Below are 25,399 nucleotides of genomic sequence, written 5' to 3'. Positions count from 1 at the left end.
GGAAAGTAACAATAAGATTTTTCACCATTTGTGGAAAAAAAAGTCACTAGTTAGATCTAGAAATTTTTTTTATTATAACTGATGAATTTAAATTTGAAAAATTACAGATTGTCAAGTAAAAATAAAATTAGCAAAGTATTTTATTAAATAAAAGAAAATTTGGTAAAAAAAATAAATATTTATATATCAATGTATCATTTTGATAAATAATTTAAAAAATCTACGCGAGTGATTATTAATTAATTTTTTATGCTTGCAGACATTGGCTTCGGTTCATATTCTTCTATTTTTTCCAACAAAATATCCGGATATCCAGGAGAGTAATATCTAAAAAATAATAATTTCAATTATTGATACGAAGAATCAGTAGTAAATTTAAATAAATTTTTATCGATACTAAAAAAAGTGCTCATATCTTATCAGATACTAAAAAATGGCCCTATCTGCAGATTATGATCATATCAAAGTATTTATTTTCAGATTAAAAAATTTTTATGATAATTTATGATCAGATATAAATATATACCATGATATGAAGTAAAAAATGAATATTTGAAAATCTATGGTGGTGATATTTGATTATTTTTCCCGGGTATGATACAGATGTCATGTATGTGGAAATGGAGTATTGATCGAACATGCAGGTTTATTAAATTTTAATAATCAAAATGGTGGCAATACCGCCACTGAAAACGTTTATCTATGGACTACGATTAAACTATTACAGTAAATTATTTATAATAAATGCTTTATAAAAAAAATTCTTGACAGTATAATTATTTATATTTTTTTTTTACAATAATAAAATTTTTTACTCGTCTTTTCTATACATTAACATAAGTACTTATATATATATATATATATATAGTGTTTGTTTTTTAAAATAATGTGACAGTTGTGTTGTTTTTTACGTAAACATAAAAAGTTATTAAAAAATACCTATAGGTATATATGTATATATTTATATTTTATTAAAAAAAAATTCGGTTATGTTGTTATTACAAGCAACTAGTGTCTTCGTGAGTGTCAATCTTACAAATAAAACAGTAAATAAATATATTTTATAACAAAACATCATTTATACGTTTTATAATGACACCAACAAATTATATATTTATTATTGCAAAACTAACTTTGGTAAATAAATACATACATGACATAAAAACAACTAAAAGTTGAAAACTTTCAAGGTAATTATAGATTTTTAAAATTCTTTTATTGTTTATATTAATATATACCTGATTATTTCTTCAGGATAACAATTATTTATTGAATAAATAAATTCTTTTAATTCAGATCCCTGGTCAATTTGAATTTGTTGAATTTTTTTTAATCCTCCAGTGGTGACAAATAATCGTCTTGATTTCGGGTCATTTGGTAAAATCTTTAAACAAAAAAAATATATATATATATATTTATTGATTTATGTTAGAATGATAGTTTTAAAAATAGTCAATTCATTTGACATAATATATATACATATAATTTATATGGCTTCTGAAACCTGATGATTGACCTATTCGCGTATTTCCCGCCATATAAAAACACAATTACAAAGATCAATGTAATTTTTTTTTCCGCATATTAATTATTATCTTATCTTAATAAATAAAATATCATTTTTAAATACTAGTTATTATTAATTCCTTCTTGTTTTTTTAAATTACGATAAGTAAACTTATATATCAATATAAATATCTATGTATTTATCATAACTTTTAATCAAATAAAATATATAAGAATTTATTATCTAAAAATAATTCCAAAGTTCGTTGAATTTATATTTTTATCGTATTATTTATAAAGAAAAATTGGCAAATTGCCAATTAAAATTCAAATACCGATCATTTGCCAAATAATAATTTTTTATTAATAGTCAAAAAAATAAATATATGACAAAGTAACTAGAAATAATACTCAAGGAAATTTTTTATTGATAATAGTTATCCTTTGCTCAATCCAAATTAATAGAAGAATGTTAGTTAATATCAATAAAAAAATTGATTAAATTACATGATATGTTGACGAACATATATTTATTATCTAAATTAGTCGTGTCAATAAAAAACAATAAGCTTTTATTATTTTATTCTGCGTTTCTTGTTATTGTTGATTTAATCATCATTATCATCATTATTGTTTATATTATTTATTTGTAAATATATACGTAATTTATATTTACATGAAATATAAATATTGATAAATATATTAATGTTTTTTTTTATTTTCAGTAAATTAATGAAAAGAAGAAATCTAAAAATTGATTTCCACTGATGTGACTCGATAAATATTTAAGTGAGTCGTCACTGTAAATATATATATATATATATACATATATATTTAAAGTTTAAATGTGTGCTGTGTAAAAAGGCAGCACATAATTCCAAGATCGACAGTCGATGCTTGAATCTACTCCGAGTAACAAGTTTCACTATTATTATTATCATCATCATCAATTGTCAATTTGCTGATAATTAATATTAATATATTACTTATAAATAAATAAAAGAATGAGAAGAGGTTGCATATTGGTATCAGAATTGGTACTGAATTCAAAAGAAAAATTACTTAGATTTAAAGTAATAAGTAAATTAAAACTTGAAGTAAAAGAGATAGAATCAAATCATCAGGAGATTTATGATTTGAATGCAAATATATAATCTATCTTAAATTAAAACAAAGTGACAAGTTTAATACTTTTAAACTTGTGGGTAATATCAAGAGAAATAATAAAATATTAAATTCTGTCAAGAAGATTTAAAAGTGACATAATAATTCAAAAAACTTTTATATAAAACGGAGTGATTTTAAATATTATTTAAAAAATTTCAAATTTTTGAATGACAGTGATTGTTTTAAATTAATAACAAAATGATTAATAATCAGCCAAGAGTTATTCTCAGTGGTAATGATCATAATAATTATGGACATAATCCAGTTACCGCAAAACCATCAGTTGTTTCTGTGTCAAGTATTGACTCAGATGTAAGCGATCGAAGGGATGTACGTGAAGCATTGTACTCTGGAATATTTCGAAGACATCGTAAAACAATTCTTGTGCTTGGAAGTTTTCTCAAAATGCTTAGGGTGAATAGAAATGTTAATAATTATGCTAGTATTAAAGCTAATGATGAAAATGATGAATAATTTATTTAATAATATTTAGAAATAACTGCAATTGTAATAATCATTTTTTATTGATGACGGTATTAGAAAAAAATTAAGGACTTCTTAAATAAATTTAATTTAATTTAAATATTTATAATTTTAATTTATCGGAAATATGAAGAAAAAGAAAAAAAAATACTTTTTTTATTTTTTACAGAGAGAAACGTGAAAAAAGTGCATGCTATCAGCCGTATGTTCGCTTTAATTGCATTAGTCAGTAATATTGCAGGACCGAAATTTATTTAACAACGAAATTTTTAACCTAATTGCCAACTTATTGTAAATAAAAAAAAAAAAAAAAAAACTCATTCTATTTTATTTTGTAATTACTATAAATTATATAATAAAAATAAGAGGAAAAATTTTGTATTTTTCCGATCGTTGATAAGTAAATTATACTTTTATTATTTTTATTAAATTTTATAAATATACTTTATACTGTTGCTATATTAAAATATTTATAACTAACCGAGCTTATAACTATTGATATTATGCGAATAAATAAACAAAGTAGATTTAATTATATTTAAAAAAATATGATAATATAAAGTTGCGTAAATAATATCAAACATCATGCCTTATCCGTCAATAAAATAAATTTATTTATTAGCATAAATCTAATACTTATTCATTTTTTTATTATTTGATAAATTAATTCTTCATCTTTTTATTATATTTCAAAATATAAACTGCCAGTAGAAAATGTAAAAAATATATATATTCATATGTAATAGTAATAAAAATTAGTTTTTTTTTTAAATTAAAAATTCAATAGAAAAAAATTTGGTCGGTGTACAATCAATAAAATTATGTCAATAAGTATTAAAGAGTTAATTTGTTTTTATAGCAAACTATGCAACTCAAAGACTTGAAAAAAAACTTAAAAATTTTTGAATTTACTAAAAATTATTAGAAAATGTACATAAATGCTTAATTCAATATTAGTGTGACCTAAAATATGTTTTTTTCTTTTTTTTTTTATATTGTAAGACTGAAGAATGCATCGTAAAAGCTTTTATACGATAATTTAAAAATCTTCCTGTTATAAAAAATGAATTAAAAAAAACGTAAAACTTTTTTCGATTGCTTTCGAAGTGCTAATTAATGAAACATATACAACTTTTCTTTTTTTTTTTTAGTATTTATAGTTTGCAATTAATGAAAATTTAATTTGTAGTTAATTTTTTTTAGGTAAAACTTTACACAATAACCAAAATAAATAATTATATTTTAAATGATGATAATAATAACTTTAATTGACTGAAAAATATTTAATAACAATAATAATAAATCTTTATAAAATATTATTTGATTATGAAAATGACTGTACAATTAAATTTCAATAATTATATTATCTAAAAAAAGTAATTTATAGATATATACATCATTTAAAGTATAGATAGATATATTATTTGTTAACAACTAACAAAATGTAAAAATGGAGTTATATATAAAAATAAAAATGATATTTACTTTATCAACTTGCGTTAATATGTAAATGATTGAATGAATAAAATTTAAAAAATATATTTATTTCTTTTATTTTTTTCTTACCTCACTTAAATGTTGTAAAATGTCTTTCAATATTTCCGGTGGTGAATCTGCTAATATCGGCTCTAAAGCTTCGATCATCATACATTTTTGTAAAATATTTTTCAAACAAGTTTTTGTTTTAGCTTTTAAATCTTCCGAGCTTTTTGGATTACAATACAACTGATGAAAAATATAATACAGTAATAAAATTTACTTAGAAAGAAAATAAATAATTAAAACTACCTGTACTAATTTTTTAAAAATATTCGTTTCCGCAATAGCTTGAGCATGTTCTGGACTATGTTTACCCATTTGTCCTAGTGCCCATACAATAATAGCTTGAACACTATCATCAGTTTCCTGTTGTAATAATTTTGATAATATAACTGCACCTTGTGATCCAATTATCGCTATTGCCATTTGATCTGAATGACCAGATATATAACCCAGTGCCATTATTCCTGGTAATTTTGTTGATGACTTTGATGTTGTACAAATAAATTCAATCAATGATGCAATCCCGCCAGTATTCACAACTAATTGCGCCAGCTTTAGAAAAAAATATATTATTTCATTTTAAATTTTATTTTATTTAAATTATTTAAATTTTACCTCAAGAGTATGCTTTGATATTTCACGAGTAAGAATTGCGGAATTTTTTTTTACAATATCATCGGAATGTCCCAACAGTAATAAAACATCAGGAAAAATATCAGTTTCCACAACAGATTCAGCTAAATTTGTCGAATGTTTGGCAATACCACCAAGAGTTAATAACACTTGACGTTTTAATTTAACGTCATCGGGATTATTTATTAATTTAGCTAAAATAACAATTGCGCCACTATCAGCGACAATTTGTCCCAGTTCTTCTGTATGTTTGCTAATATCATACAATGCTGATGCACTTATTTGCTTTAAGCATAATTCTGGTTCTTGTAAGCACAATATCAACAATGATACAGCACCTAGATTATTAATATAAATATATTATAAACTATAAAACTAATTTATAATAATGAAATTACCTGCGTCAACAATTGTCTGGGATAAAATTCTATTATGTTTAGCTATGTAACCTATGGCCCAAACAGCAGCTTCTTTAACTCCATAATCAAAATCATCTAAGCAATTAATAATGACATGCAATCCGCCTTCATTAATTACAAAATCAGCCAACTCATCAGAATGTTTTGCAATTGTGCGCAATAAATATAATGCTGATTTTTTATAAAATTTCTGAAAAATAAAATAAATAGATTTTTTTTTTTTTTTTTTCATTAATTATTATTTTTCCAATAATTATACATTTTGTTTATCAAAATTTCGTAATAATCGTGTTATCACATCACGTTTAACAACCGCATAAGCTAATTTTTCATTGTAATTAGCTAATTTTCCAAGTGCTACCACTGCTGTTTGTTGAATTGATGGTATAATATCTGAAAGTAAGGGTTCAAGTAAATCCAATGCTCCAGCATTTTCTAATGCTTCAATATTATGATTTCGGGATGATAAATCTGATACTGTTTGGACAAAACGTAAACGTGCTGTTTGATAGTCACTTAATGCTAAATAAAATAATAATTACAATAATAATAAAGTGTTAAATATTTAAATTAATATGAACTTTAATTTTACCTTGCAGTACGGCACGATTTGTTGTCATGTTTTATTAATTACTTTATATAATTAATTTATTAATTTTTTTTTTATAATTATTTACTAGCTCATTTTAAGTTTATAAATGACACATGGTTTCAATTGTTTGAATATAGCTGTGAGTTTATTATTTTTTAAATTTGAAAATTTTCCCGGCAATTTGAATTTCGTTACCATGGCAGCGGCAATTATGGATGTTTGTTATTCGTAAATATAAGATTAAGTTCTAAAAAATGTTAAAACTGGTTGTTTTTTTAATTTTATAAATAATGGCTGATTTATTAAATAAAGAAAAAGAATTTCGAAGAATTAATAGAGAGTTGGATAAAAAAACAAATAAACTTTTGGAAGAAATAGATACTGTGGTTAATAATCAAACAAAAAATTATTTTTCATCTGAAACTTTAAACAAATTTCAGTCAAATTTATCAAAAAATTTTAATTACGATAATTTTGATTATAAAATATATGAAAATAATGATGAATTAATTTTAAAAAATGACTTTGATGACAGACAGCAGAATGAAAGGTATGAAATTTATTTTTTTCAACGAGATTTATTTTCTAATGAATTTTTTTATGAATTTAGAAGAGACAGTATTTTAGATGAAGATATTTTTGAAAATAAAAGTAAAAAAAATAATGAAAGTATTATTAAAATTTTGAAAGCTAAAATTAAAATATTGACAAGTGAGTTGGATATAATTAAAGATGAGTTGAAAAAAAAGTGTAATGTGATTAAAGAATTGGAAAATGATAACAAGAAAATAAATGAGACGAAAGATAAATTGGGTACACAAGTAATAACTTTGAAAGATAGCATTAATAAATTAGAAAATACTATTTCTAATCAGCAAACAGAATTGCAAACACGTTCAAATGAAAATAATTCATTGAAAAAGGTAAATGGATAAATAAAATAAATGGTATTGATTTTTAAAATAATTATAATTTTTTTCAGGAAATTCAAAGTTTAAAAAAGGAAATAAAAAATATGAACCAACAGCTAAATAATTTAGATTTAAGATTAAATCGTTCATTAGAGGATAATGATAAATTGAAAAATCTTATTAAATTAAATAAAATAGAAGAAAAAAATAATATTGATAAGATACGCAAACTTGAAGATAGCGCACGTGTCGTAGTTAAAAATAATGAGAGACAATATTTTGAAATAATTCAAGCATTTAAAAAACAAAGTTTGCTTATCGACAATTTAAAAAAACAAAAAGCTTATTTTGAAACCAATAAACAGATTCAATTAACGCGTGATGACTTTTTAAAAATACTTAAAACGTATATGTAATTTATATAAATATATATACGTATTCTTATCAAGTTTGTGCGTAAATAAATTCTTAAAAGACAAAACTAACACTGCTTTTTTTTTTTTTTTTTACTTAGAATACAATATTTATTTTAAAATTAATAGGGTTCAAAGTCAAAATGACAAGTTGCTACTTTTACGATTTTTATAAAAAAGATACATGATTTTTATAAAATTTATTTTTATACGAAAACAAAATTTTAACTTTGTGGTCACAGTGTTTAAGCTCAATTTATATTTAATTGCACATAAATTATTCATATCAAGCATAAATAATATGAATATAATTTGGAGCAACAAAATTAATATTAGTGAAATTATACTAATATTATTTATAAAAAAAAAAAAAAAAAAAAAAAAAAAAAATGATACTTAACATACAAGCCATTAAGTCTTATTGCTATTATTATTATAATTATCATTATTTTTAACATATCTATCAATATAATATCATTACAATAACATATTTTATTAATTAGACGTAAAAAAAAATATCACTATCGAAATTATAATTAAAATTTTTATTTTTATATGCGACCACAATATATTTGAACAATAAAATTAGAAAAACAGAAAAAATATTTCAAATGAAACAAAAATAATTGTCTTATAATGTAAAAATAAATATTGTATTATGTAGTAGCAACATATTTTTATATTTTTTTTTATTTTGTGAAATTTTTTTTATAATAATAATAATGACGATGAAAATGATGATGATGACGATGATGTTATTTTAGTAAATTTACTGTTTTATTTAAATCAAATCAAATAAAAATTATTCGTAGTAATATTATTATAGTTATTGTTTTTAATCGTTGTTGATTTAAACAAACAATAATAGTAATAGTAATAATAATAATAATAATAATAAATCATGCCAAATAACTGTATGTGTCCTTTTGTCCTTCTGTCCGTTCTAAATATTCCTTTTCAATCAAAATATCTATACATTTCTGTTAAAAAAAAAATAATAATAATTAATGATCAGTTTAAATATTTGAAAATTAAACAATAAAGATTACTTCAATAATCGACTTACTTTGATGACATGTACTCGTGGTTTGAATCGTGAGCTTAATTGATTTAATACTTCAGCAACCAGCTGCTGATGTTTCAATACTTTACGCATCTTCATGATTCGTACAATAGCAGCTTGAATAAGTAATTTGCGATCTTCTTCAATGTGTTTATGTGTTGTTTCTTGCTCTATTTTTAATTCTGTTTTCATTGGTATGTTAATATTAACTCGTAACTTTTTACTGTAAACAACAAATAATAATAATAATAATAATAATAATAATAATAATAATAATAATAATAATAATAATAATAATAATAATGATGATTTATATACTATATAGATGTAAATAAATATAATATTACTTTTTGTAGCCGGTAAACAATTCAACAGATGACAATGGAGTAAGTTCAGCCTCATCGTCAACGGGAGCAGTCAATAGTTTAGCTTTTAATAATATTTGAATAACTTGTAACAAGAAATCCATTTTTATTTGAGTTGCATCATGTAATTGTTGAATAGTCCATGATGTTGCGGCATTGTATTGCAACAATACAGCCATTTGAAATGTTGAAGCTTGCAAAGTGTATCGATTTTTAAAACAATTTGTGTGCAATTCACCCTTTGACATGTTGTACAGCCAGTTAAGTTTTCTTCCACTGTGTTGTGAGCTGTAGAATGTTGTGAATCTGTGAACTGAACGTTCCAGCTGGAAAAATAAACACAACCAATAAAATATTAATAATGAAAATAAACATATACATTGAGACAGTAAAAGTATAACAAAAAAAAAAAAGTACCTCAGTTGGCAGAGAAAATGTAAATGATTGTTGGAAAGGCCAAGAACCAGAAGATAAAACTTGAATACTAAAATCAATATCCAGTGGCTCTGCAGAATTAGTGAGATGTCTTTTAAAAGCTTCATTTAAATCTTTAGATACTCCAATATCTTGGAACATTCTTTGTAATTTAGATGTGTACTCAAAGCCACAGGCTTGCTTTAATTTAGATATCATAGAGGCTTCAGCGTCATCACTGGCTGACATATGTTGTACCAATCTTTTAGCCAACATTTTACTGTAAAACTTTTGAAATACATCTTTGTCTTCGATATATTTAAATACAACCATTACTTGATTTAATGTATCCTCTAATTCAGCTTCTTCAGGATTTTTACTACTTTTTTTTAATAATAAGTCACAATATTTAGCTAATAATTCTGGTGATTTACTACTACTGTTAGCGGCTCTTGTTACAGAATTACTATTTATAAATCTACCGCAAGCTTTATCAAGTGCAGCAACAAATCCACTATCATTATTAAATGCAACTAATACAAGCGCATTGTACTTTTTATGTACTTCTAATATTGTATTAACATAAATTTTCGGATCATTAGCTGCAGTATCACCACATTTATCGATAGCTGCCAAACCTTGATTAGCAATGTGACATTCTAATAAATTACGTAGCTCACCAAGACCATTTGGTATCCTTGCAACTAATAAATACATTCTACCAAGATCTGGATTTTTGTCTGAATCAAGTAAATTTTGAAATTCAGCATGAAATATATCTAAGTGTTTTTCTATTAATACACGTTCACATGTTTTAGCTAATCTTTCATTTGTCGTCTGATGTAAATATACTTGTACACGTTTTTGTTCTTCAGATAATCTTTGTTCCGCTTTTTTCATATATTCGGTAACTGGATTTTGACGTAAAAATTCAACACTTTCGCGTGTGTAAAAACGTTCAGTATCCTCCAAAAATACATTTTCAAATGAATCTTTATATACCGTTAGATTTTGTCCTTTAGCTGCTGGATCCTCTTCATTTAAACCCAACTCAACATAACAATTTATAACACCACTTACTAATCGTGTATTTATTGTTTCTCCATTACGTTCACGTTCAATTAATTTCAACACTGCATTTGTTACCTATCAAAAATAACAACAATAAATATAATAAATATTTTTAAAAATAATGTTTAATATAAATTATTATACCTGTCTATTGAGATGCTTGAATAAATTATCTCTCCAAGTAACAAGAGCAAGTTGATATATTTCATAAATTCCTTTTCTTCCTTCTTCGCATTCTCTACGTACCCAATGCCGATTCAAGTATGCACAGACACCATTCAATACTTTACTACTAAACTGATATTCTTCCCATTGTCGTGTATAAAATTGCAATACATCTTCGTCCATCAAATCAATACCGTGTTTTAATAAACTTATTAAATAATTTCGTAGAAAATCACGTAAACGTTTGTACAACTCCAATCCAACAAGTTGAGCACCACCCGAAGCATGGCCTTTTTTACTTTTAGTTGATGTTCTGTTTACTTGCTGATGAACACTCGTACAATAATTGTACACATGGGTATACAGTTCAATATATCGTGGTTTAGACATACATTGTCGATTATAAACCTGTTCGATTCCTTCACGTAAATCACCCCAGATTTGATCTAGATCTATTTGTTTTAATCCCGGTGGACCACCACCTTGATGACTTCCTCCACTTCCTCGGTGACTTGACATTATTTGTTATAGTTTTTATCTTCACTCGATGTTTATATATATTTTATCCGTTAGATCTTTTAATCCTTTTATTACTATTACTATTATGTTTATTTATTTTTTATTTGTCCTCTGTGCTAATTGCTGAAAATTTCTAAACAAAGAAAAAAAAATTTTTTTTTTTTGCTTATTTAAAAAAAATTACAATCAACTTTTAGGTTAAATTCAATTATTTATTATATAAATATATAAAATAAGTATATATTTGATATAATAAATATAAAGGATTATTTTTTAAGAAATAAATTAAAAGAGAACAAAGATCATGTCTTTGTGATATTGATGACGAAAAAAAAAAATAAAAAAAAAACAAAAAAAAGTTGATATATATATATATATATATATAGATATATGTATGAAAAGATATAAAGATGATGAAATTATAACCAAATAATTATAAAATAAAAAAAAAATAATAATTTATAATACTGACCTTTGTCGATTATTGAAACTGATCGAAGCATGACCAATATTTGTTGGCTTGTATTAAAATAAAATAAAAAATTTAGCTCCAGAATTTTTAAGTAAGTTAGCAAGCCAGCCAGCAATATTCTTACACACACATATATTATATATACACATATACATACACTTGATACACAAGAAAAATCTAACGGCCTCCTCACCAGTGCGACAATGACTACCACGACTTTATTTAAAACATTTAAATATGCCCACCACTATTTTTTATTTTTATTTATAATTTATTCGAGTAAATATAATATTATTTAAAAAATTTGAATATTAATTAATAACAAAAAAAAAAAAATCCAAAGTTTTGTTTTAAAGCGTTTGATATTTTTGATGGGTTAACGGACCCCTCGTTACCCCTGGTGTTGTTCTCAACCACTACACAATTTTTACTCACTTCTCACTTTACCTTATAGATCAGTATGCTCTTTTCCACACGATATCTTACTTTTTTTTCTCTCTCTCATATGTTGGTGCACTTTTTTTTCATTTATATCAGAATCAGAGTGTAAAAGCATGCTAACCAACTCTTGTTATGGAGAAAAAAAAATAATCATCGTAGTGACTTTTTGTTATGTCCTCAACAGCCTCAGGTGCCTCCACCTGTTAATTAATTAGTAAACTTGAGATATATAAGAAGCGCGCATTTAAATTCTATTTGAAATTATATATTAATTTCTTACAACACTTATTGCGTCTTAACAATATTGAGTCAATAATTTAAATGATAAATCGTCGTGGCACATACTCATTAAATTATATATTATTATTATAAGAAAGTTTAAATAAATAGATAGATAAACCTTTATTTTGTATTCAGAGAAATATAAATACAGGTTGAGTGGCCTTGGAACGTTTCCTGTCATCCGATACTTAAAACCTAAACTAAACATACGCATAAAAATCATGAATAGGCGCTTGTTCTAAAGTTAACCGTCAATATGGTTATAAACAAATACATATTCTATCAACAAGTAAGAAAAGAAAATATATAATTAATAAATGTTACTTACTAATGAAAACCATGTCTCACCAGAATTTAACTATTACTGTTAATATTAAATAAAGAGTGACGCGTATAATAAATAAATTAAAGAAAATATAGAAATATAGCATTATATTAATTATAATAATGTTTCACAATAAATAATAATGTCAATCGTACTAAATAATTAAATATAGAATAATTATGGAGGAATATACCTCTGATAGCCTCGAATATTTAACTGGAAGATTGTATCTAAGTACAAGAAAATAGAATAAGTAATAAGAAGTTGTAGAATGGATAAAGTGAAGAACGTATATGTGTAAGCTTATATCTCAAATTTGAATTAGTAGAAAGTATAAATGTATAAGTATAATATTTAGTAAAGAACATAGATATATAAGAATATATACATATAAGCATGAGTGTGAACCTGAGAGTAGTGGGGAGAAGTTGGAGAGTGAAGGTCCGAGATCTCTCTGCCGTCTGATGTAACTTCACTTCTCTCCGAGAACTCTTTACGAATACAACTGTTATTACTGATCAAGTTTTATCCATACTTTATAATAAAACTCAGTCTTTAGATAAAAAGTATTTTATCAATTACATCTATACTTAATCATAGTTTAATTATTTCATTAAATAACAATCATAATCATCATCATCGTAGTAAACAATAAATTTATCCACTGTTTTCAAATTCAAAATTGGTCCCGCGTGACAACGAACTGCCCACTGTCCAGGAGGTGGCGTCAGCTCCGATCCTAGTAACCTCCCAGGACATAAAATTTTCTTGCCTAGGGAATTTAAAATAATGTGTAAAAGACGCGGTGATATTTTAAAAATATATTCAAGCAGATTATGAAAATCAATACTTGTCTAATTATGATGCTAAAAATAGTAGTCATTAGATAAATTTAAAATTATTAATAAATAGGCTAAATAATTAATAAAATTCAATTTTCAAAAAATGAGCATTTAAAAAATTTTCAAATTAATAAGCACATTTTTATAAATATTATTTTTTAAACTATTTATATGTTTCATTGATCATGTTGATAAAATAATTTACAAAAAAATTACATATTCATTTGAATGGGAATAAAATATTGAAGTATTCAATGTACCAATTTAACATATTTTTAGCATTAACCATTGCACAATTACTTTCAGTATTATCATGATAATTACAAGTACTACCTTTTGGAAAAATTTCAATGTAACCCAGTTCAGATAAAACAATAATATTTACTACTAATAAATCAACATCGAATAAATTTATGATACAATTTTTAATGGTTTCATCTCTGACAAAAACACGTGAACAAATTGACAGATAAGTATTAAAATTTTCCACCATTGTATTGTATTCAATATTACCAAAATCCCAGGAAATACCAAAAAGTTGTGCTTCTCGGGCGTATGAATTTTTACTGATTTCACTTAATTTTTCCCAATTATCATTTGGTAATACGACATTATGTTCCAGTACTGTATTTTCGCGAGTATATGGATTTAATTCAATAATAGCATATTCTTTAATTGTTAAATAATTATTTGATGACTTATAAATATGAAAATCAATAGCAACATTCATTATTTTTTATTTGTTTATTTTATTAATCGTAAATAACTTTTATAATTTGGATAATTATATCAATTGTATTTTCTTAATACCATAATAAGCTGAAACATAAATAATATAATGGATAAATAAATTATTTAAATAGATAAATTATAAATTAATAATTACCTCATTAATGTTAATGGTGTCATACCAGGATCAGCACCTTTTCGAAAGCCTGTAATTATTTCGAATAAAATTGTTTAATGATATTACTAAATAATATAATAATTATTATAGTAAAATTACCAAATTTACTAACCTAAATATATGACTGTAGGTATGAAACCCCAGTGAAAGACAGTTTTTGTAATTTCTAACACTGTTGATACTTTTTGTTTTGTTCTTGGTGTCATTGCCATTATTAAAATTTTAAGAGGAAATATTAATTTGGTATAATTAATTAAATTTTATTTTTATCACCAACGTGCTTGAATAATAGCAAGTTTAGTTTTGTATCAGAGCCTGTCAGAGACAAGTATGTACCAGTCACAAGTAGAAAGAGCAAGACACAGAATTAACAGTGAAGATATTCACAAAACTTTATTGCACATGCGCAGAACGACGTGCGCATGCTTCTTCAAACAGCTGAAGTTTATGTAAATTAGTGTTGAGAGTTGAGACACTGCCCTAAAGATATAACCTATTCAAATATTATTATATATACATATAAATATACAGTATTCAAACATTTATAACATTTATAATTTTATTTTATTACTGCAACACAATAATTTAAAAAAAAAATAAAAATGTCTTATATGTTATCGCATTTACACAATGGCTGGCAAGTCGACCAGGCAATTTTATCTGAAGAAGATCGAGTTGTCGTAAGTTGAATATATTTTGTATTTATACATATTATTGATATCATTATTATTATTATTATAATGTAAAATTTGATTACAGGTAATCAGATTCGGCCATGATTGGGATCCAATGTGTATGAAAATGGACGAAGTGCTGTACAATATCGCAGAGAAAGTTAAAAACTTTGCTGTTATTTATTTGGTTGACATAACAGCAGTTCCAGATTTCAATAAAATGTATGAGTTGTATGATCCATGCACCGTAATGTTTTTCTTCCGTAATAAACATATAATGATTGATCTTGGTACCGGTAATAACAATAAAATAAACTGGACTCTCGAGGACAAACAAGAAATGATCGATATCATTGAAACAGTCTACAGAGGAGCAAGAAAAGGCCGTGGTTTAGTTGTATCACCCAAAGATTATTCAACTAAATATCGTTATTAATATCTATTACTATTATTATTAGCGTCATTAAATGATATTTTATTTATTTAATTTTTACTAGACAAAGTTATCAAAGTTAATTTAAATTAAAATCAGTTTTGTAATAAAATAAATATTATTTTTTATCAATTTATATTTGCTAACTTTTATTTGATCACATAAATTTGCGTGTTTCAATTCATTGTAAAAATATTTTTTTTTTTATACTCATATACATATTAGTGGTTAGCTCTCACGATCAAACAGTCAGAGAGAAATAACCTAATTTGTAATTGTACATTTAAGAATTTCTGTATCTTGTAATAATAAATAATCATATTATATTTATAAATGAAAAGTTTATCAATAACTCTACCTTTAACTCTCAGTTTATTATTATTTAAAAATATAAATTTATCAGTGGGACAACGCGCAATGAATACATTGGCTGGAATATATTCTGTTGCTTATGTCACTGTACCAGATGATCAAGTCGCAAAAAAATTAGCACAGTGAGTTATTTATTATTTGAATAATTATCATGCTATAAATAAATAAATTTTTTAAATTATTCAGTGGAATAGTTAAAAATAAATTAGCAGCATGTGTCAATATCATACCGCAAATAACATCAATTTATGAGTGGAAAAATGAAATAAATGAAGACCAGGAACTTCTTCTGGTAAGAATTTTATCATGTTAATTAATTTTATCATTATTTAATTGAGATTTTAATAATTTAGATGATTAAAACAAGAACTGAAACTATTGGAAACTTGACAGATTTTGTAAAGTAAGTCTAGAAATATCTTTTATTCTAATTTCTAACATTATTTTAATTTTTATGACATTTTATTTTCAAGAAAAAATCATCCTTATGAAGTTTGTGAAGTTATATCACTTCCTGTAAGTTATATATTTATTTAATAATTCATTTTGTTGTAAAAAGAAAATACTAAAATTTGAAATTTTAATTACAGATTAATGATGGTAATGAGCAATATTTAAATTGGATAGGTGACATTGTACCCTCATCATTATCACCTAAAAAGTAATACATTCAACATTCGACAATTAAACTTTTTTCATTGTCAATTACATGAAATTCCAATACAAACATAGCGAGTCGAAAATTTCATAGATTTGAATTTTCGCGCTTTATTCTTTTTCTACTTTAAATGTTGTGTACATTTATTTCGTATGTAAAAAATTCTAAATAATGTAATTCATGCTTTCAATTAAAAAATAATCATATGTTATTTTTTTATTTCATTCAAATGCGTAAAAAAAAATTTGATTTTATTTAACCAAAATGGCGAATGCGTTCTATATATAACTACTACGTAATCAAAATAAATTTTAAATAAAGTAATTCAATGTAATTATCAATTTATGTAATTATATTGATAAGAAATAAATATAAAAAAAATTGACAATTAAAACGTTGTAGTAAAAATATTTGCAATCGCTCGATAGAAAATGTATATAAAAAAAATACATATAGATAGTGGATATTTTTTTCGGAGCGTCTACGACAGCCATGTTTGTTTAGTTTTCAGTGGGGACGAAAAACGTAAGCGTTCATCCCGTATTTATGTCAAAAAAATTTAAATAATTAAGTGTATAATTACTATTATTATCTAATAAACATTACTGATAATACAACAACATGGTAAGTATTCAAACAATCATATTATCAATCGACAAAACATTAATTATATTAATTAATTTTCGCGGGAATTTTTCGTGTTTTCTTTTGCTTATTCGTATGTTATATATATGTGTTATACACATGCATATATATACATTTATCTCTTTTTAATTCTTACGCCATTTATTATTTATTTATTATTCTCACTCGGTCATATCATTTGCTATCTCACTTTTCATTTATAATTTTATATATTTTCATTATAATTATTATTACAATTGGTTTATAATATAAATAATAATCTTTTTTTTTAATTATCATAATTGCTACCTCAATTAATTGATTAAATGAAATTTTTATATCCGCCTGATAAGAAATTTAATTTAGCGGTATAATTTGTAAGGTCGAAGCTTTAAATAATAATTTGAATTTTATTATTTTTATTTATTTATAATTTTAAAAATAATTATGAATAAATTATGAGTAATATTATTTCGAATAAACTAGCCGGCAAAAATATATCGATCCAAACAGTAATTAAGGAGAGTTCTCCAGAGTGGGTCGACCACCCCCGTCATATAATCGATACAGATGAAGACAAGGATAGATTCTGGTGTGACGTAAGAGAGACAAGGAGCGAGAGAGAGAGATCCATTTAACAGAAAAACGCCTTTATTATTTTTGAATAAAATTACGGAATTTTTTTTTCGTTACAAATGAAATTAACTTGATAATTTTACACAAACTACTAAAAACATATGGTTTTTTTTTTTTAATTTCAGATTGATTGACAATTTTGAAATGTGGTTAAGAAGTGAACATGTTGGTCGTCGGCTTCGTGGCCGCATAAATTCAACTTCAACATTCAGGACAAAAGTATCTGGACGAGTACAAGGTGGAGTACGTAAAGTACCAGCAGTAAATAATAGTAATCAGCGTGTCAATACATCCAGTAGATGTGCAAGATTGTCACGTTGGCGTCGTAGATCACCAAGTTTACTGAAAGAAGTAAGTTATAAGATAACATTTATTTATCAAATCGAGTATATTTATATTTATTATCATTACTTTTAGGCTTGCAAAGAGAATGTATTGAATTACAAAAAATCACCAGTTATAAGACATGAAAGATTACCACGTCGTCGAAAATGTATAAAACGTTCAATGATAACATCAACTCCAATCCAAAGACATTCTAAAATTGATGACAAAAGTAATAAAATATCTTCATTACCCTCAACATCATCACCATCACCATCACCATCATCATCGTCTTCTCTGTTATTACCACCATCGTCATCATCATTATCTTCAATAATAAATCCGATTGTAACGATAATTGAAACAAAAGAAAACACAGTTTTAAAAAATTATCAAGATGATTCAGAATTAAAACATGTCATCCCACAAAAAAAAGATCAAGATATATTGTCATCAAATATACGTCTTATAAATGATTTTTTACCATCAACAATTGATGAAACAACAGACTTATCAGTTTTACTACAAGATGAAACAAACTTGAGCCCAAATAATACTGACAGTAATTCATCTCAAGTATTGTCAGTTGTTGATATACTGTCATTACATTATTCAGCAATTTGTAATAATACTGACAATACTGATGATTATTACAATACGATAATGCAAACAACCGCAGCACCACCGTTAGCTATCAATCGTAATTGTAATAACAATAAATATTCATACAATAATAATTACAATGATGATGACGGTGATGATAAAAATGTTAAATCAATAAATTCTGATGATAATGGCAATAAATATAATGATTGTTATAATAATGAGGATAAAAAATATATAAATCAAGTTGGTAATGAGGAAATAATTGTTGATAATTGTAACAGTAATGGTAATGGTAATGGTAATGATGATGATGATGATGGTAGTGGGGGTGTTGGTGGTGGTGGTGATGTTGAGGGTGGTACAGAAATAGATAATATGGTAACACAAGAATCACAAGATGATTGGCTACCATTTGATCCCTATGTCTTTATAAAACATTTACCGCCATTGACACCAGCAATGCGTGCACGATGTCCAGCATTGCCGTTAAAAACTCGTAGCTGTCCAGAATTTAGTCTAGTACTTGATTTAGATGAAACATTGGTACACTGTAGCTTACAAGAGTTATCAGACGCAGCTTTTAGATTTCCAGTTGTTTTTCAAGACGTTACTTATACTGTTTTTGTACGTACACGTCCTTATTTTCGTGAATTTTTAGAACACGTATCAAATTTGTACGAAGTTATATTATTTACTGCCAGTAAACGAGTTTATGCTAACAAATTGATGAATTTACTTGATCCAACAAGAAGATTAATTAAATATAGATTATTTCGTGAGCATTGTGTTTGTGTTAATGGTAATTATATTAAAGATCTATCAATTCTTGGTAGAGATTTATCTAAAACTGTTATTATTGATAACAGCCCGCAAGCATTTGGTTATCAATTAGAAAACGGTATTCCGATTGAAAGTTGGTTTGCCGATCGCACTGACAGCGAACTGATGAAATTATTACCATTTTTAGAAAATTTAGTGCACTCGGGTGGTGATGTTAGACCACACATTAGAGATGAGTTTAGATTATTTAGCTTTTTACCACCAGATTAAATTAATATCATCACTATTATATAATAGCGTTAACTTTAATTACTTTTTTATTTTTAAATCCCACAACTAGTAACAGTAATAAAAATTAGCTGGTAATTAAATACATATCGACCCGAACGAAATTAAGAAAAAAAATTTTTTTAAAAATTATATTTATTTTTATTGATTTATGACAAAGGTAATTACTAATTGATAATTTTAGCTCAAATCATTGTTGCACAAGTTTCATAATTTAATATTTTTTATTCAGTATTTTATCATTAAAAAAGTAAATTTTATATTAAATATATTTATTTTATTTTATTTTTTTTTAAATTTTATATTTTTTTGACAAAGGTTTAAAAATTATTTAACAATCGGTTAAAAAATTTAAAAAAATTTATTTTTAATATTTTTTGTTTTATAACAAATTTATCATTGTCTTCGTACTAATTATCATAATTTGTTTTTAATTATTATTATTATTAATTAATAAAATGTATAGAAATATATCGTAATATTGTTAATCGATAATTATAATGATAAATAATTTTTATCATTAGTTTTATTAAATATAATTATACGAAATTTAAAATTTATAGAAAATAGTCTTCGAGGTCAGTGCAATTTAAATTACTACATAATAATAATAATAATAATAATAATAATAATAATAATAATAATAATAATAATTAATACCAATAATAATCCATTCTTAATAGAAAACACACTAATTAAAATATCTCAATAGTTATAAAACAATTATTAAAATAAATGAATTTTAATTGTTTACATTAAAAAAATAAGTATATAAAAACATAATTGTAAAAAATTGACAAAAAAAAATTAATTGTAATAAATAGTTGTAAAAAAAATGGAATAAAATTCCAAATAAATATAAATAAATAAATAAATATTAAAATTAATAAAATCGTTTTCATGATTGAGATCAAAATGTTTCAGCTTTTACAGCATGGGAAAAAATAAGTAATTTGATTGTTTATTACTAATCAATTTATCCTTATCATCGTTATCAATATCATTGTCAGCATTATTTATATTATCACAATCATCATATTGATTATTTTTTGTTGAAAATAATTTATCGTAATTGAAGCTTCCAATGGTACGTAGGGATGAAAAAAAGCTGAAAAACGTTTTTATATAATTATTTATCTTTATATAATATTTATAACATGTTATATATATTGACATTATTTAACATTTTATTACTTTATATTCTGTATATATTTATTTTATTACTACATACAATTTATTTTTGCACGAGTTTTAAATTTATCGTTATTTTCATGTTAATTTAATTGTAAAAAAAAAAATGTATGGGAATTAAAATTTTTCACTTGAATATGATAAAAAAAATCAAGTAATTGTTACATAATATTACAAATTATTTTACCGGTACTATATTTATCTGTTTGAGATGCAAGACATAAAAATTTACAATGATCATAATCTGTGTAAATAATTTCGATAAAATTAAAACTCGTACTATTAAGTAAACCCTAATCATCGTTTGTACGTTGAAAATACCTCTGCTCGATGCGTTTGCATAAATCAACAAGATCTGGATAACTTTTAACTATTTCAGCTAATTTATTAACTGGCAACGGTGTTGTCAAAATTGTAAATAAATGACCAAATACTAATGCATCAAGTTCTGTTGGTCCTCTATAAATAGAATAATTAATTTTATTAATTATATTGGACAATATAACATAAATAATGTATATAAATAATAGAATTTACTTGTTGCCATAAAAATACGGCTTGCCATCTAATCTTTCAGATAATGCAGTACAGCACATTTTAACATCATGATAAATTTCATCAATACTTTTATTATACAGTCCTAGTACTTTTAATTTTTTAATAACTTGTCTTTGTTTCTGCCAATTCAAAATATGATTTAAAGGCCAAGGATAAACACTACCGTGTCTTTGTTTGGTAACACTATCAAGTGTTACAGGATCAACCCAACAAATATACTGCTCGGCATTGGCTAATCCATTATTTATCAATGATATATACGCTCTCATGTCTATTTTCTCTTGCTGAGTTAAATCATTTGACAGCGATGTACCCTTATTGTTTATAAATGTTACAATATTGTCAAACTCGGAAATAAGAAATGCGCCGCACTGTACAAATGGAACTTTACCATTTGGTGACATAAACTCTGCATTTTTACGTGGTTCTATTTGATATTCTAAATTACACATATGTAAATAAGCTTGTACTGCTAAACAATTGGCATTGTCTGGTAGCAATATTTGCTCCACTTCATGAGGTTGATATAATTTTATTATTTGTGGCCATGGTTCTTGAGCTAAAAAATATTATCATTATCATTTATAATTTTTTAACAAAATAAATATTTTTTTTAAATTGCAAATAAAAAAAAAATGATTTCACATATTTAAATAATTAATTAGGTTATGTCGAGTAAGTGAAATAATTATAGAAATTTATTGTAAATATATAATTTACCTCCAAGCTCTAATTCCATTGCATCAGTTAACAATGCACTTGGCATTTTATTTTTATTGTAACAATTAAAGATTATACTAAATAAATGCTGATTTTTTAAAAATTTTTTTCGGATTATTTTTTATATGATGTATTATACATAAAGATATAAGATGTATGTGGTCAGTTGCGCTAAAAGTATACATATACATGTAGGTGTAGTTTTTCTGTATATTTACATGAAAAAAATTGTTTTTTTATAAAAATAAATGAGTTTTATTTATAATTAATAAATTTTTGCTTCAAACTTTAATGACTTAGTAACATATATTTTTGCGTGTTTTTTTTTTTTTTTAATATTAAATATTTCTATCATATTCTGCCGCCATTTTATTTTTATTAACGATTTTTAATTTTTCTCCCATTTCTAAGAAAATATTTTTTGAATATCCAAATTTACCGCGCAAGTAATAAGAAAAATTGATAAATTATTGATGAAAATAAAAAACTTCAGGTATACTTTTTAGTCTAGTTGATATAATTATTGACATGAATAAATTTCAATTTTAAAATTTCGCGCCAAGTTGGTGCTACAGCGCGTCACTGTATTCGAGGTTCAAATTGTTGCTAAAGTGGGGAGTGGTCGAATAAATTGCAGAATCGATTGCTTAGTATCAACTAGCGATCTAATAGTGGCAGTCAGTATCATCGAATTGGCAGCAGTAGTCCAGATTTTTACGTTTGAATTGAGAGACAGTATCGCAGTTACGTCGTGTAATTTATCCATTAAATTTGTTGCTCGTAGTTATTGTTTAATTAAATTGTGCAGTGTTTGTAAAATTTAAATTGTGCAAAGTGTCTGTGGTGTCATTAAGTGTCGAGTGTTTAGTTCTGGTGTAAAGTGATGCTGTTGGCTGATGCTGATACCTTCCAAGTTCCTGAGCAAAATCATCTGGCATCGTCTGGTAGGGAAATAGCAGTTAAGTGACGTTTTTTAGCTGCAATACACTTGGAGCAATTTAAATCAAATCTCCAAGTGTATTAGGATACCCTTCTGCATATTATTTCCCCGCCAAGGTTTGTTCAAATACTCAAGTGTTTTTTTTTTTTTAATTTTTTAAATATTTTTCTATTATACTCTGCCATTTTATTTTGACACGATTTTTAATTTTTATCCAATTTCTTATAATTTATTTTTCAAATATTTAAATTTCCCGCGCAAGTAATAAGAATAATTGATAATAATTAATTTTGAAATGCGGTACGCTATAGCTGCTCGCTGCCCTAAGTAAATATATTTATTTACTTGTCGTGTGTTAAATTTTGACCACCAGTTGACATCTCGCTGTTTTTTTTTTTAATTTCAATTATCGTTTCATTTGAAATAAAGTTTTATAAAAAGTTTAAATAAATTTGTTCAAGATAGTTTTTATATACAGGTAAGTGGAAATAAAATAATTATTTAATGTACTTTAGTGAAATTTGAATTTTCCCGCCATTTGTAGGTATTGACAAGTAACGCACAAATTAAAAATGGCGGTTAGGATAACTAACATAGAGACAAAAACTGTCTAGTTCTTTTTCCGGAGTGCGTTCGTTAGCCAAGGTAGCGAAGTATTTTTTAAATTTGTATAATCTAAAATAATTAATGACATCTTTATTAAAATTAATTCATCAATAACTTTAAACAATTACCCTCACGTTAATAAATATTTTAAAATATTTATTTGGTCTAAACTTTAAATATCATTATCTAAAAAGCTTATATTAATTGACGTTTGAGAGGTTATGTTTAATAAAGCACGAGTACTAAGTTGTTATAAATAAAAATAGTTTGCTAATGATTTCAAGTGGTAGCTTATTTTGAATGTATGTTTAATTGATGTTTATTTATTTTGTAGCTCCAAAATGGGTAAGCGTAATAATATGGTGCCCGATGGGCATTTCCACAAAGACTGGCAACGCAACGTCAGAACGTGGTTCAATCAACCTGCTCGTAAATTGAGAAGGAAGAATAACCGTATCAAGAAAGCACGTGCTGTTGCTCCACGGTATGTTTTTCATTCATTATTTATTTACTTTGTCTATTAATAACTCTATCAGGTGTCTAATGTATTTTACTTTTTAATTTAAGACCAGTGAAACGTCTAAGACCAATTGTCCGTTGCCCAACTGTCCGATACCACACCAAAGTACGTGAAGGTCGTGGTTTCACTTTGGAAGAATTAAAAGCCGCTGGTATCAACAGACGAGAGGCACCAACTATTGGAATAGCTGTTGACTACAGAAGACGCAACAAATCCATCGAGTCTTTACAATTAAATGTCGCACGATTGAAAGAGTACCGCTCGAAACTCATCCTCTTCCCCAAGAACTCCAAGAAGGTAAATTTTGAAATAATTCATTATTATTATAGTCAGTGTTATTAAATTATTTAATTAATTTTATTTTATTATGATAGCCCAAGAAGGGAGATTCAACTGAAGAAGAATGCAAGGTAGCAACACAATTACGTGGTGACATTATGCCAATTCGCCAGAAGGCTGCCCTTAAATCAAAGGCTCGTGTTATCACTGAAGAGGAAAAGAAAATCTCAGCCTACGTAACACTCCGTAAAGCACGTGCTGACGCCAGATTAGTTGGAATAAGAGCTAAGAGAGTTAAGGACGCCGCTGAAAATCCAGATGATGTCACCAAGGTACCATCTGGCTCTGATAAGAAAGCTAAAAAATAAATCGCGTCTTTAAACTTTTCATTATAAACTAATTAAAAAATAAAATGATTATTCATTTGATATAAATCTCTTATTATTTCGTTTACAATTTATATTAATTTCTGCACATTAAATATTATTTAATTGATCCTAGATAGATTAAAATATCTAGACTAGAAAATTGAGGAAAAAAAATTTTAATCGGTAATTAATTATAAAGAAATAAGTACTGAGGTTGATTGAGTGGATGAAAAAGTTTTAAGTATACAAAAAAGAAATAATATTTTTATATAAAACAAAACTTTAAAGAC

At 25.1% G+C, this 25,399-nt stretch overlaps 8 protein-coding genes across 10 annotated transcripts; 4 read left to right on the top strand and 4 right to left on the bottom strand.

Annotated features, from left to right (window-relative positions):
* Positions 1-155: 155 nt before the first annotated feature.
* LOC103578514 (sperm-associated antigen 6) lies at positions 156-6,430 on the bottom strand. Its single transcript, XM_008559643.3, has 8 exons — positions 6,343-6,430; positions 6,010-6,272; positions 5,730-5,940; positions 5,314-5,669; positions 4,945-5,250; positions 4,723-4,881; positions 1,239-1,384; positions 156-327 (listed from the first exon to the last, which is right to left on the bottom strand). Exons 1-8 carry the CDS (start codon positions 6,368-6,370, stop codon positions 240-242), a joined length of 1,557 nt encoding a protein of 518 aa, XP_008557865.2. The 5' UTR covers positions 6,371-6,430; the 3' UTR covers positions 156-239.
* Positions 6,431-8,338: 1,908 nt separating this feature from the next.
* LOC103578515 (cullin-1) lies at positions 8,339-12,233 on the bottom strand. Its single transcript, XM_053742858.1, has 6 exons — positions 11,736-12,233; positions 10,724-11,396; positions 9,512-10,654; positions 9,077-9,420; positions 8,733-8,952; positions 8,339-8,646 (listed from the first exon to the last, which is right to left on the bottom strand). Exons 2-6 carry the CDS (start codon positions 11,261-11,263, stop codon positions 8,566-8,568), a joined length of 2,328 nt encoding a protein of 775 aa, XP_053598833.1. The 5' UTR covers positions 11,264-11,396; positions 11,736-12,233; the 3' UTR covers positions 8,339-8,565.
* Positions 12,234-14,354: 2,121 nt separating this feature from the next.
* LOC103578516 (mitochondrial import receptor subunit TOM7 homolog) lies at positions 14,355-14,887 on the bottom strand. The gene is made up of 3 exons (XM_008559645.2): positions 14,645-14,887; positions 14,512-14,560; positions 14,355-14,444 (listed from the first exon to the last, which is right to left on the bottom strand). Exons 1-3 carry the CDS (start codon positions 14,742-14,744, stop codon positions 14,429-14,431), a joined length of 165 nt encoding a protein of 54 aa, XP_008557867.1. The 5' UTR covers positions 14,745-14,887; the 3' UTR covers positions 14,355-14,428.
* A 102-nt stretch (positions 14,888-14,989) lies between these two features.
* LOC103578517 (thioredoxin-like protein 4A) lies at positions 14,990-15,775 on the top strand. The gene is made up of 2 exons (XM_008559646.3): positions 14,990-15,212; positions 15,292-15,775. The coding sequence occupies exons 1-2, from the start codon at positions 15,135-15,137 to the stop codon at positions 15,640-15,642; spliced, it is 429 nt and encodes a 142-aa protein (XP_008557868.1). The 5' UTR covers positions 14,990-15,134; the 3' UTR covers positions 15,643-15,775.
* Positions 15,776-15,865: 90 nt separating this feature from the next.
* On the top strand, positions 15,866-16,880 carry LOC103578518 (divalent-cation tolerance protein CutA). Its single transcript, XM_008559648.3, has 5 exons — positions 15,866-16,133; positions 16,198-16,303; positions 16,365-16,414; positions 16,485-16,527; positions 16,602-16,880. Exons 1-5 carry the CDS (start codon positions 15,973-15,975, stop codon positions 16,674-16,676), a joined length of 435 nt encoding a protein of 144 aa, XP_008557870.1. The 5' UTR covers positions 15,866-15,972; the 3' UTR covers positions 16,677-16,880.
* A 142-nt stretch (positions 16,881-17,022) lies between these two features.
* LOC103578519 (CTD small phosphatase-like protein 2) lies at positions 17,023-20,364 on the top strand. Of its 2 annotated transcripts, XM_008559649.3 has the most exons (3): positions 17,023-17,293; positions 18,055-18,280; positions 18,347-20,361. In XM_008559649.3, exons 2-3 carry the CDS (start codon positions 18,074-18,076, stop codon positions 19,907-19,909), a joined length of 1,770 nt encoding a protein of 589 aa, XP_008557871.1. In that variant the 5' UTR covers positions 17,023-17,293; positions 18,055-18,073; the 3' UTR covers positions 19,910-20,361. The 2 variants fall into 2 exon arrangements, with proteins under 2 accessions (XP_008557871.1, XP_053598831.1); XM_053742856.1 differs by lacking the exon at positions 17,023-17,293 and having other exon boundaries at positions 18,059-18,280; positions 18,347-20,364.
* Positions 20,365-20,802: 438 nt separating this feature from the next.
* LOC103578520 (metaxin-2) lies at positions 20,803-22,590 on the bottom strand. Of its 2 annotated transcripts, XM_008559650.2 has the most exons (4): positions 22,397-22,590; positions 21,656-22,235; positions 21,440-21,577; positions 20,803-21,035 (listed from the first exon to the last, which is right to left on the bottom strand). In XM_008559650.2, the coding sequence occupies exons 1-4, from the start codon at positions 22,440-22,442 to the stop codon at positions 20,855-20,857; spliced, it is 945 nt and encodes a 314-aa protein (XP_008557872.1). In that variant the 5' UTR covers positions 22,443-22,590; the 3' UTR covers positions 20,803-20,854. The 2 variants fall into 2 exon arrangements, with proteins under 2 accessions (XP_008557872.1, XP_053599020.1); XM_053743045.1 differs by lacking the exon at positions 20,803-21,035 and having other exon boundaries at positions 21,119-21,577; positions 22,397-22,587.
* Positions 22,591-23,897: 1,307 nt separating this feature from the next.
* LOC103575018 (60S ribosomal protein L13) lies at positions 23,898-25,169 on the top strand. The gene is made up of 4 exons (XM_008554662.2): positions 23,898-23,981; positions 24,277-24,426; positions 24,510-24,759; positions 24,837-25,169. The coding sequence occupies exons 2-4, from the start codon at positions 24,284-24,286 to the stop codon at positions 25,107-25,109; spliced, it is 666 nt and encodes a 221-aa protein (XP_008552884.1). The 5' UTR covers positions 23,898-23,981; positions 24,277-24,283; the 3' UTR covers positions 25,110-25,169.
* Positions 25,170-25,399: the final 230 nt, after the last annotated feature.

Source organism: Microplitis demolitor, chromosome 2 (genome assembly GCF_026212275.2).
Source record: "Microplitis demolitor isolate Queensland-Clemson2020A chromosome 2, iyMicDemo2.1a, whole genome shotgun sequence".
NCBI lineage: Eukaryota > Metazoa > Arthropoda > Insecta > Hymenoptera > Braconidae > Microplitis > Microplitis demolitor.
This window is presented reverse-complemented; position numbering and strand designations above follow the sequence as displayed.

Bases quoted from the DNA above. Each gene is read 5' to 3' on its own strand.
- LOC103578514 (XM_008559643.3), bottom strand. From the start codon at position 6,370: ATGACAACAAATCGTGCCGTACTGCAAG. The intron at 4,882-4,944 runs GTAGTTTTAATT...ATTTTTCATCAG, and splicing joins TTTTTAAAAAATTAGTACAG to TTGTATTGTAATCCAAAAAG. The intron at 1,385-4,722 runs GTAAGAAAAAAA...TTTTGTTTAAAG, and splicing joins TTTTACAACATTTAAGTGAG to ATTTTACCAAATGACCCGAA.
- LOC103578515 (XM_053742858.1), bottom strand. From the start codon at position 11,263: ATGTCAAGTCACCGAGGAAGTGGAGGAAGTCATCAAGGTGGTGGTCCA. The intron at 10,655-10,723 runs GTATAATAATTT...TATTTTTGATAG, and splicing joins TCAAGCATCTCAATAGACAG to GTAACAAATGCAGTGTTGAA. The intron at 8,647-8,732 runs GTAAGTCGATTA...TTTTTTTAACAG, and splicing joins CACGAGTACATGTCATCAAA to AAATGTATAGATATTTTGAT.
- LOC103578516 (XM_008559645.2), bottom strand. From the start codon at position 14,744: ATGGCAATGACACCAAGAACAAAACAAAAAGTATCAACAGTGTTAGAA. The intron at 14,561-14,644 runs GTTAGTAAATTT...AAATAATTACAG, and splicing joins ACCTACAGTCATATATTTAG to GCTTTCGAAAAGGTGCTGAT.
- LOC103578517 (XM_008559646.3), top strand. From the start codon at position 15,135: ATGTCTTATATGTTATCGCATTTACACAATGGCTGGCAAGTCGACCAG. The intron at 15,213-15,291 runs GTAAGTTGAATA...ATTTGATTACAG, and splicing joins CTGAAGAAGATCGAGTTGTC to GTAATCAGATTCGGCCATGA.
- LOC103578518 (XM_008559648.3), top strand. From the start codon at position 15,973: ATGAAAAGTTTATCAATAACTCTACCTTTAACTCTCAGTTTATTATTA. The intron at 16,134-16,197 runs GTGAGTTATTTA...TAAATTATTCAG, and splicing joins GTCGCAAAAAAATTAGCACA to TGGAATAGTTAAAAATAAAT. The intron at 16,304-16,364 runs GTAAGAATTTTA...TTAATAATTTAG, and splicing joins AAGACCAGGAACTTCTTCTG to ATGATTAAAACAAGAACTGA.
- LOC103578519 (XM_053742856.1), top strand. From the start codon at position 18,074: ATGTGGTTAAGAAGTGAACATGTTGGTCGTCGGCTTCGTGGCCGCATA. The intron at 18,281-18,346 runs GTAAGTTATAAG...CATTACTTTTAG, and splicing joins CACCAAGTTTACTGAAAGAA to GCTTGCAAAGAGAATGTATT.
- LOC103578520 (XM_008559650.2), bottom strand. From the start codon at position 22,442: ATGCCAAGTGCATTGTTAACTGATGCAATGGAATTAGAGCTTGGAG. The intron at 21,578-21,655 runs GTAAATTCTATT...TTCTATTTATAG, and splicing joins CCGTATTTTTATGGCAACAA to AGGACCAACAGAACTTGATG. The intron at 21,036-21,439 runs GTATTTTCAACG...AACGTTTTTCAG, and splicing joins TGCAAACGCATCGAGCAGAG to CTTTTTTTCATCCCTACGTA.
- LOC103575018 (XM_008554662.2), top strand. From the start codon at position 24,284: ATGGGTAAGCGTAATAATATGGTGCCCGATGGGCATTTCCACAAAGAC. The intron at 24,427-24,509 runs GTATGTTTTTCA...TTTTAATTTAAG, and splicing joins GCACGTGCTGTTGCTCCACG to ACCAGTGAAACGTCTAAGAC. The intron at 24,760-24,836 runs GTAAATTTTGAA...TTATTATGATAG, and splicing joins TCCCCAAGAACTCCAAGAAG to CCCAAGAAGGGAGATTCAAC.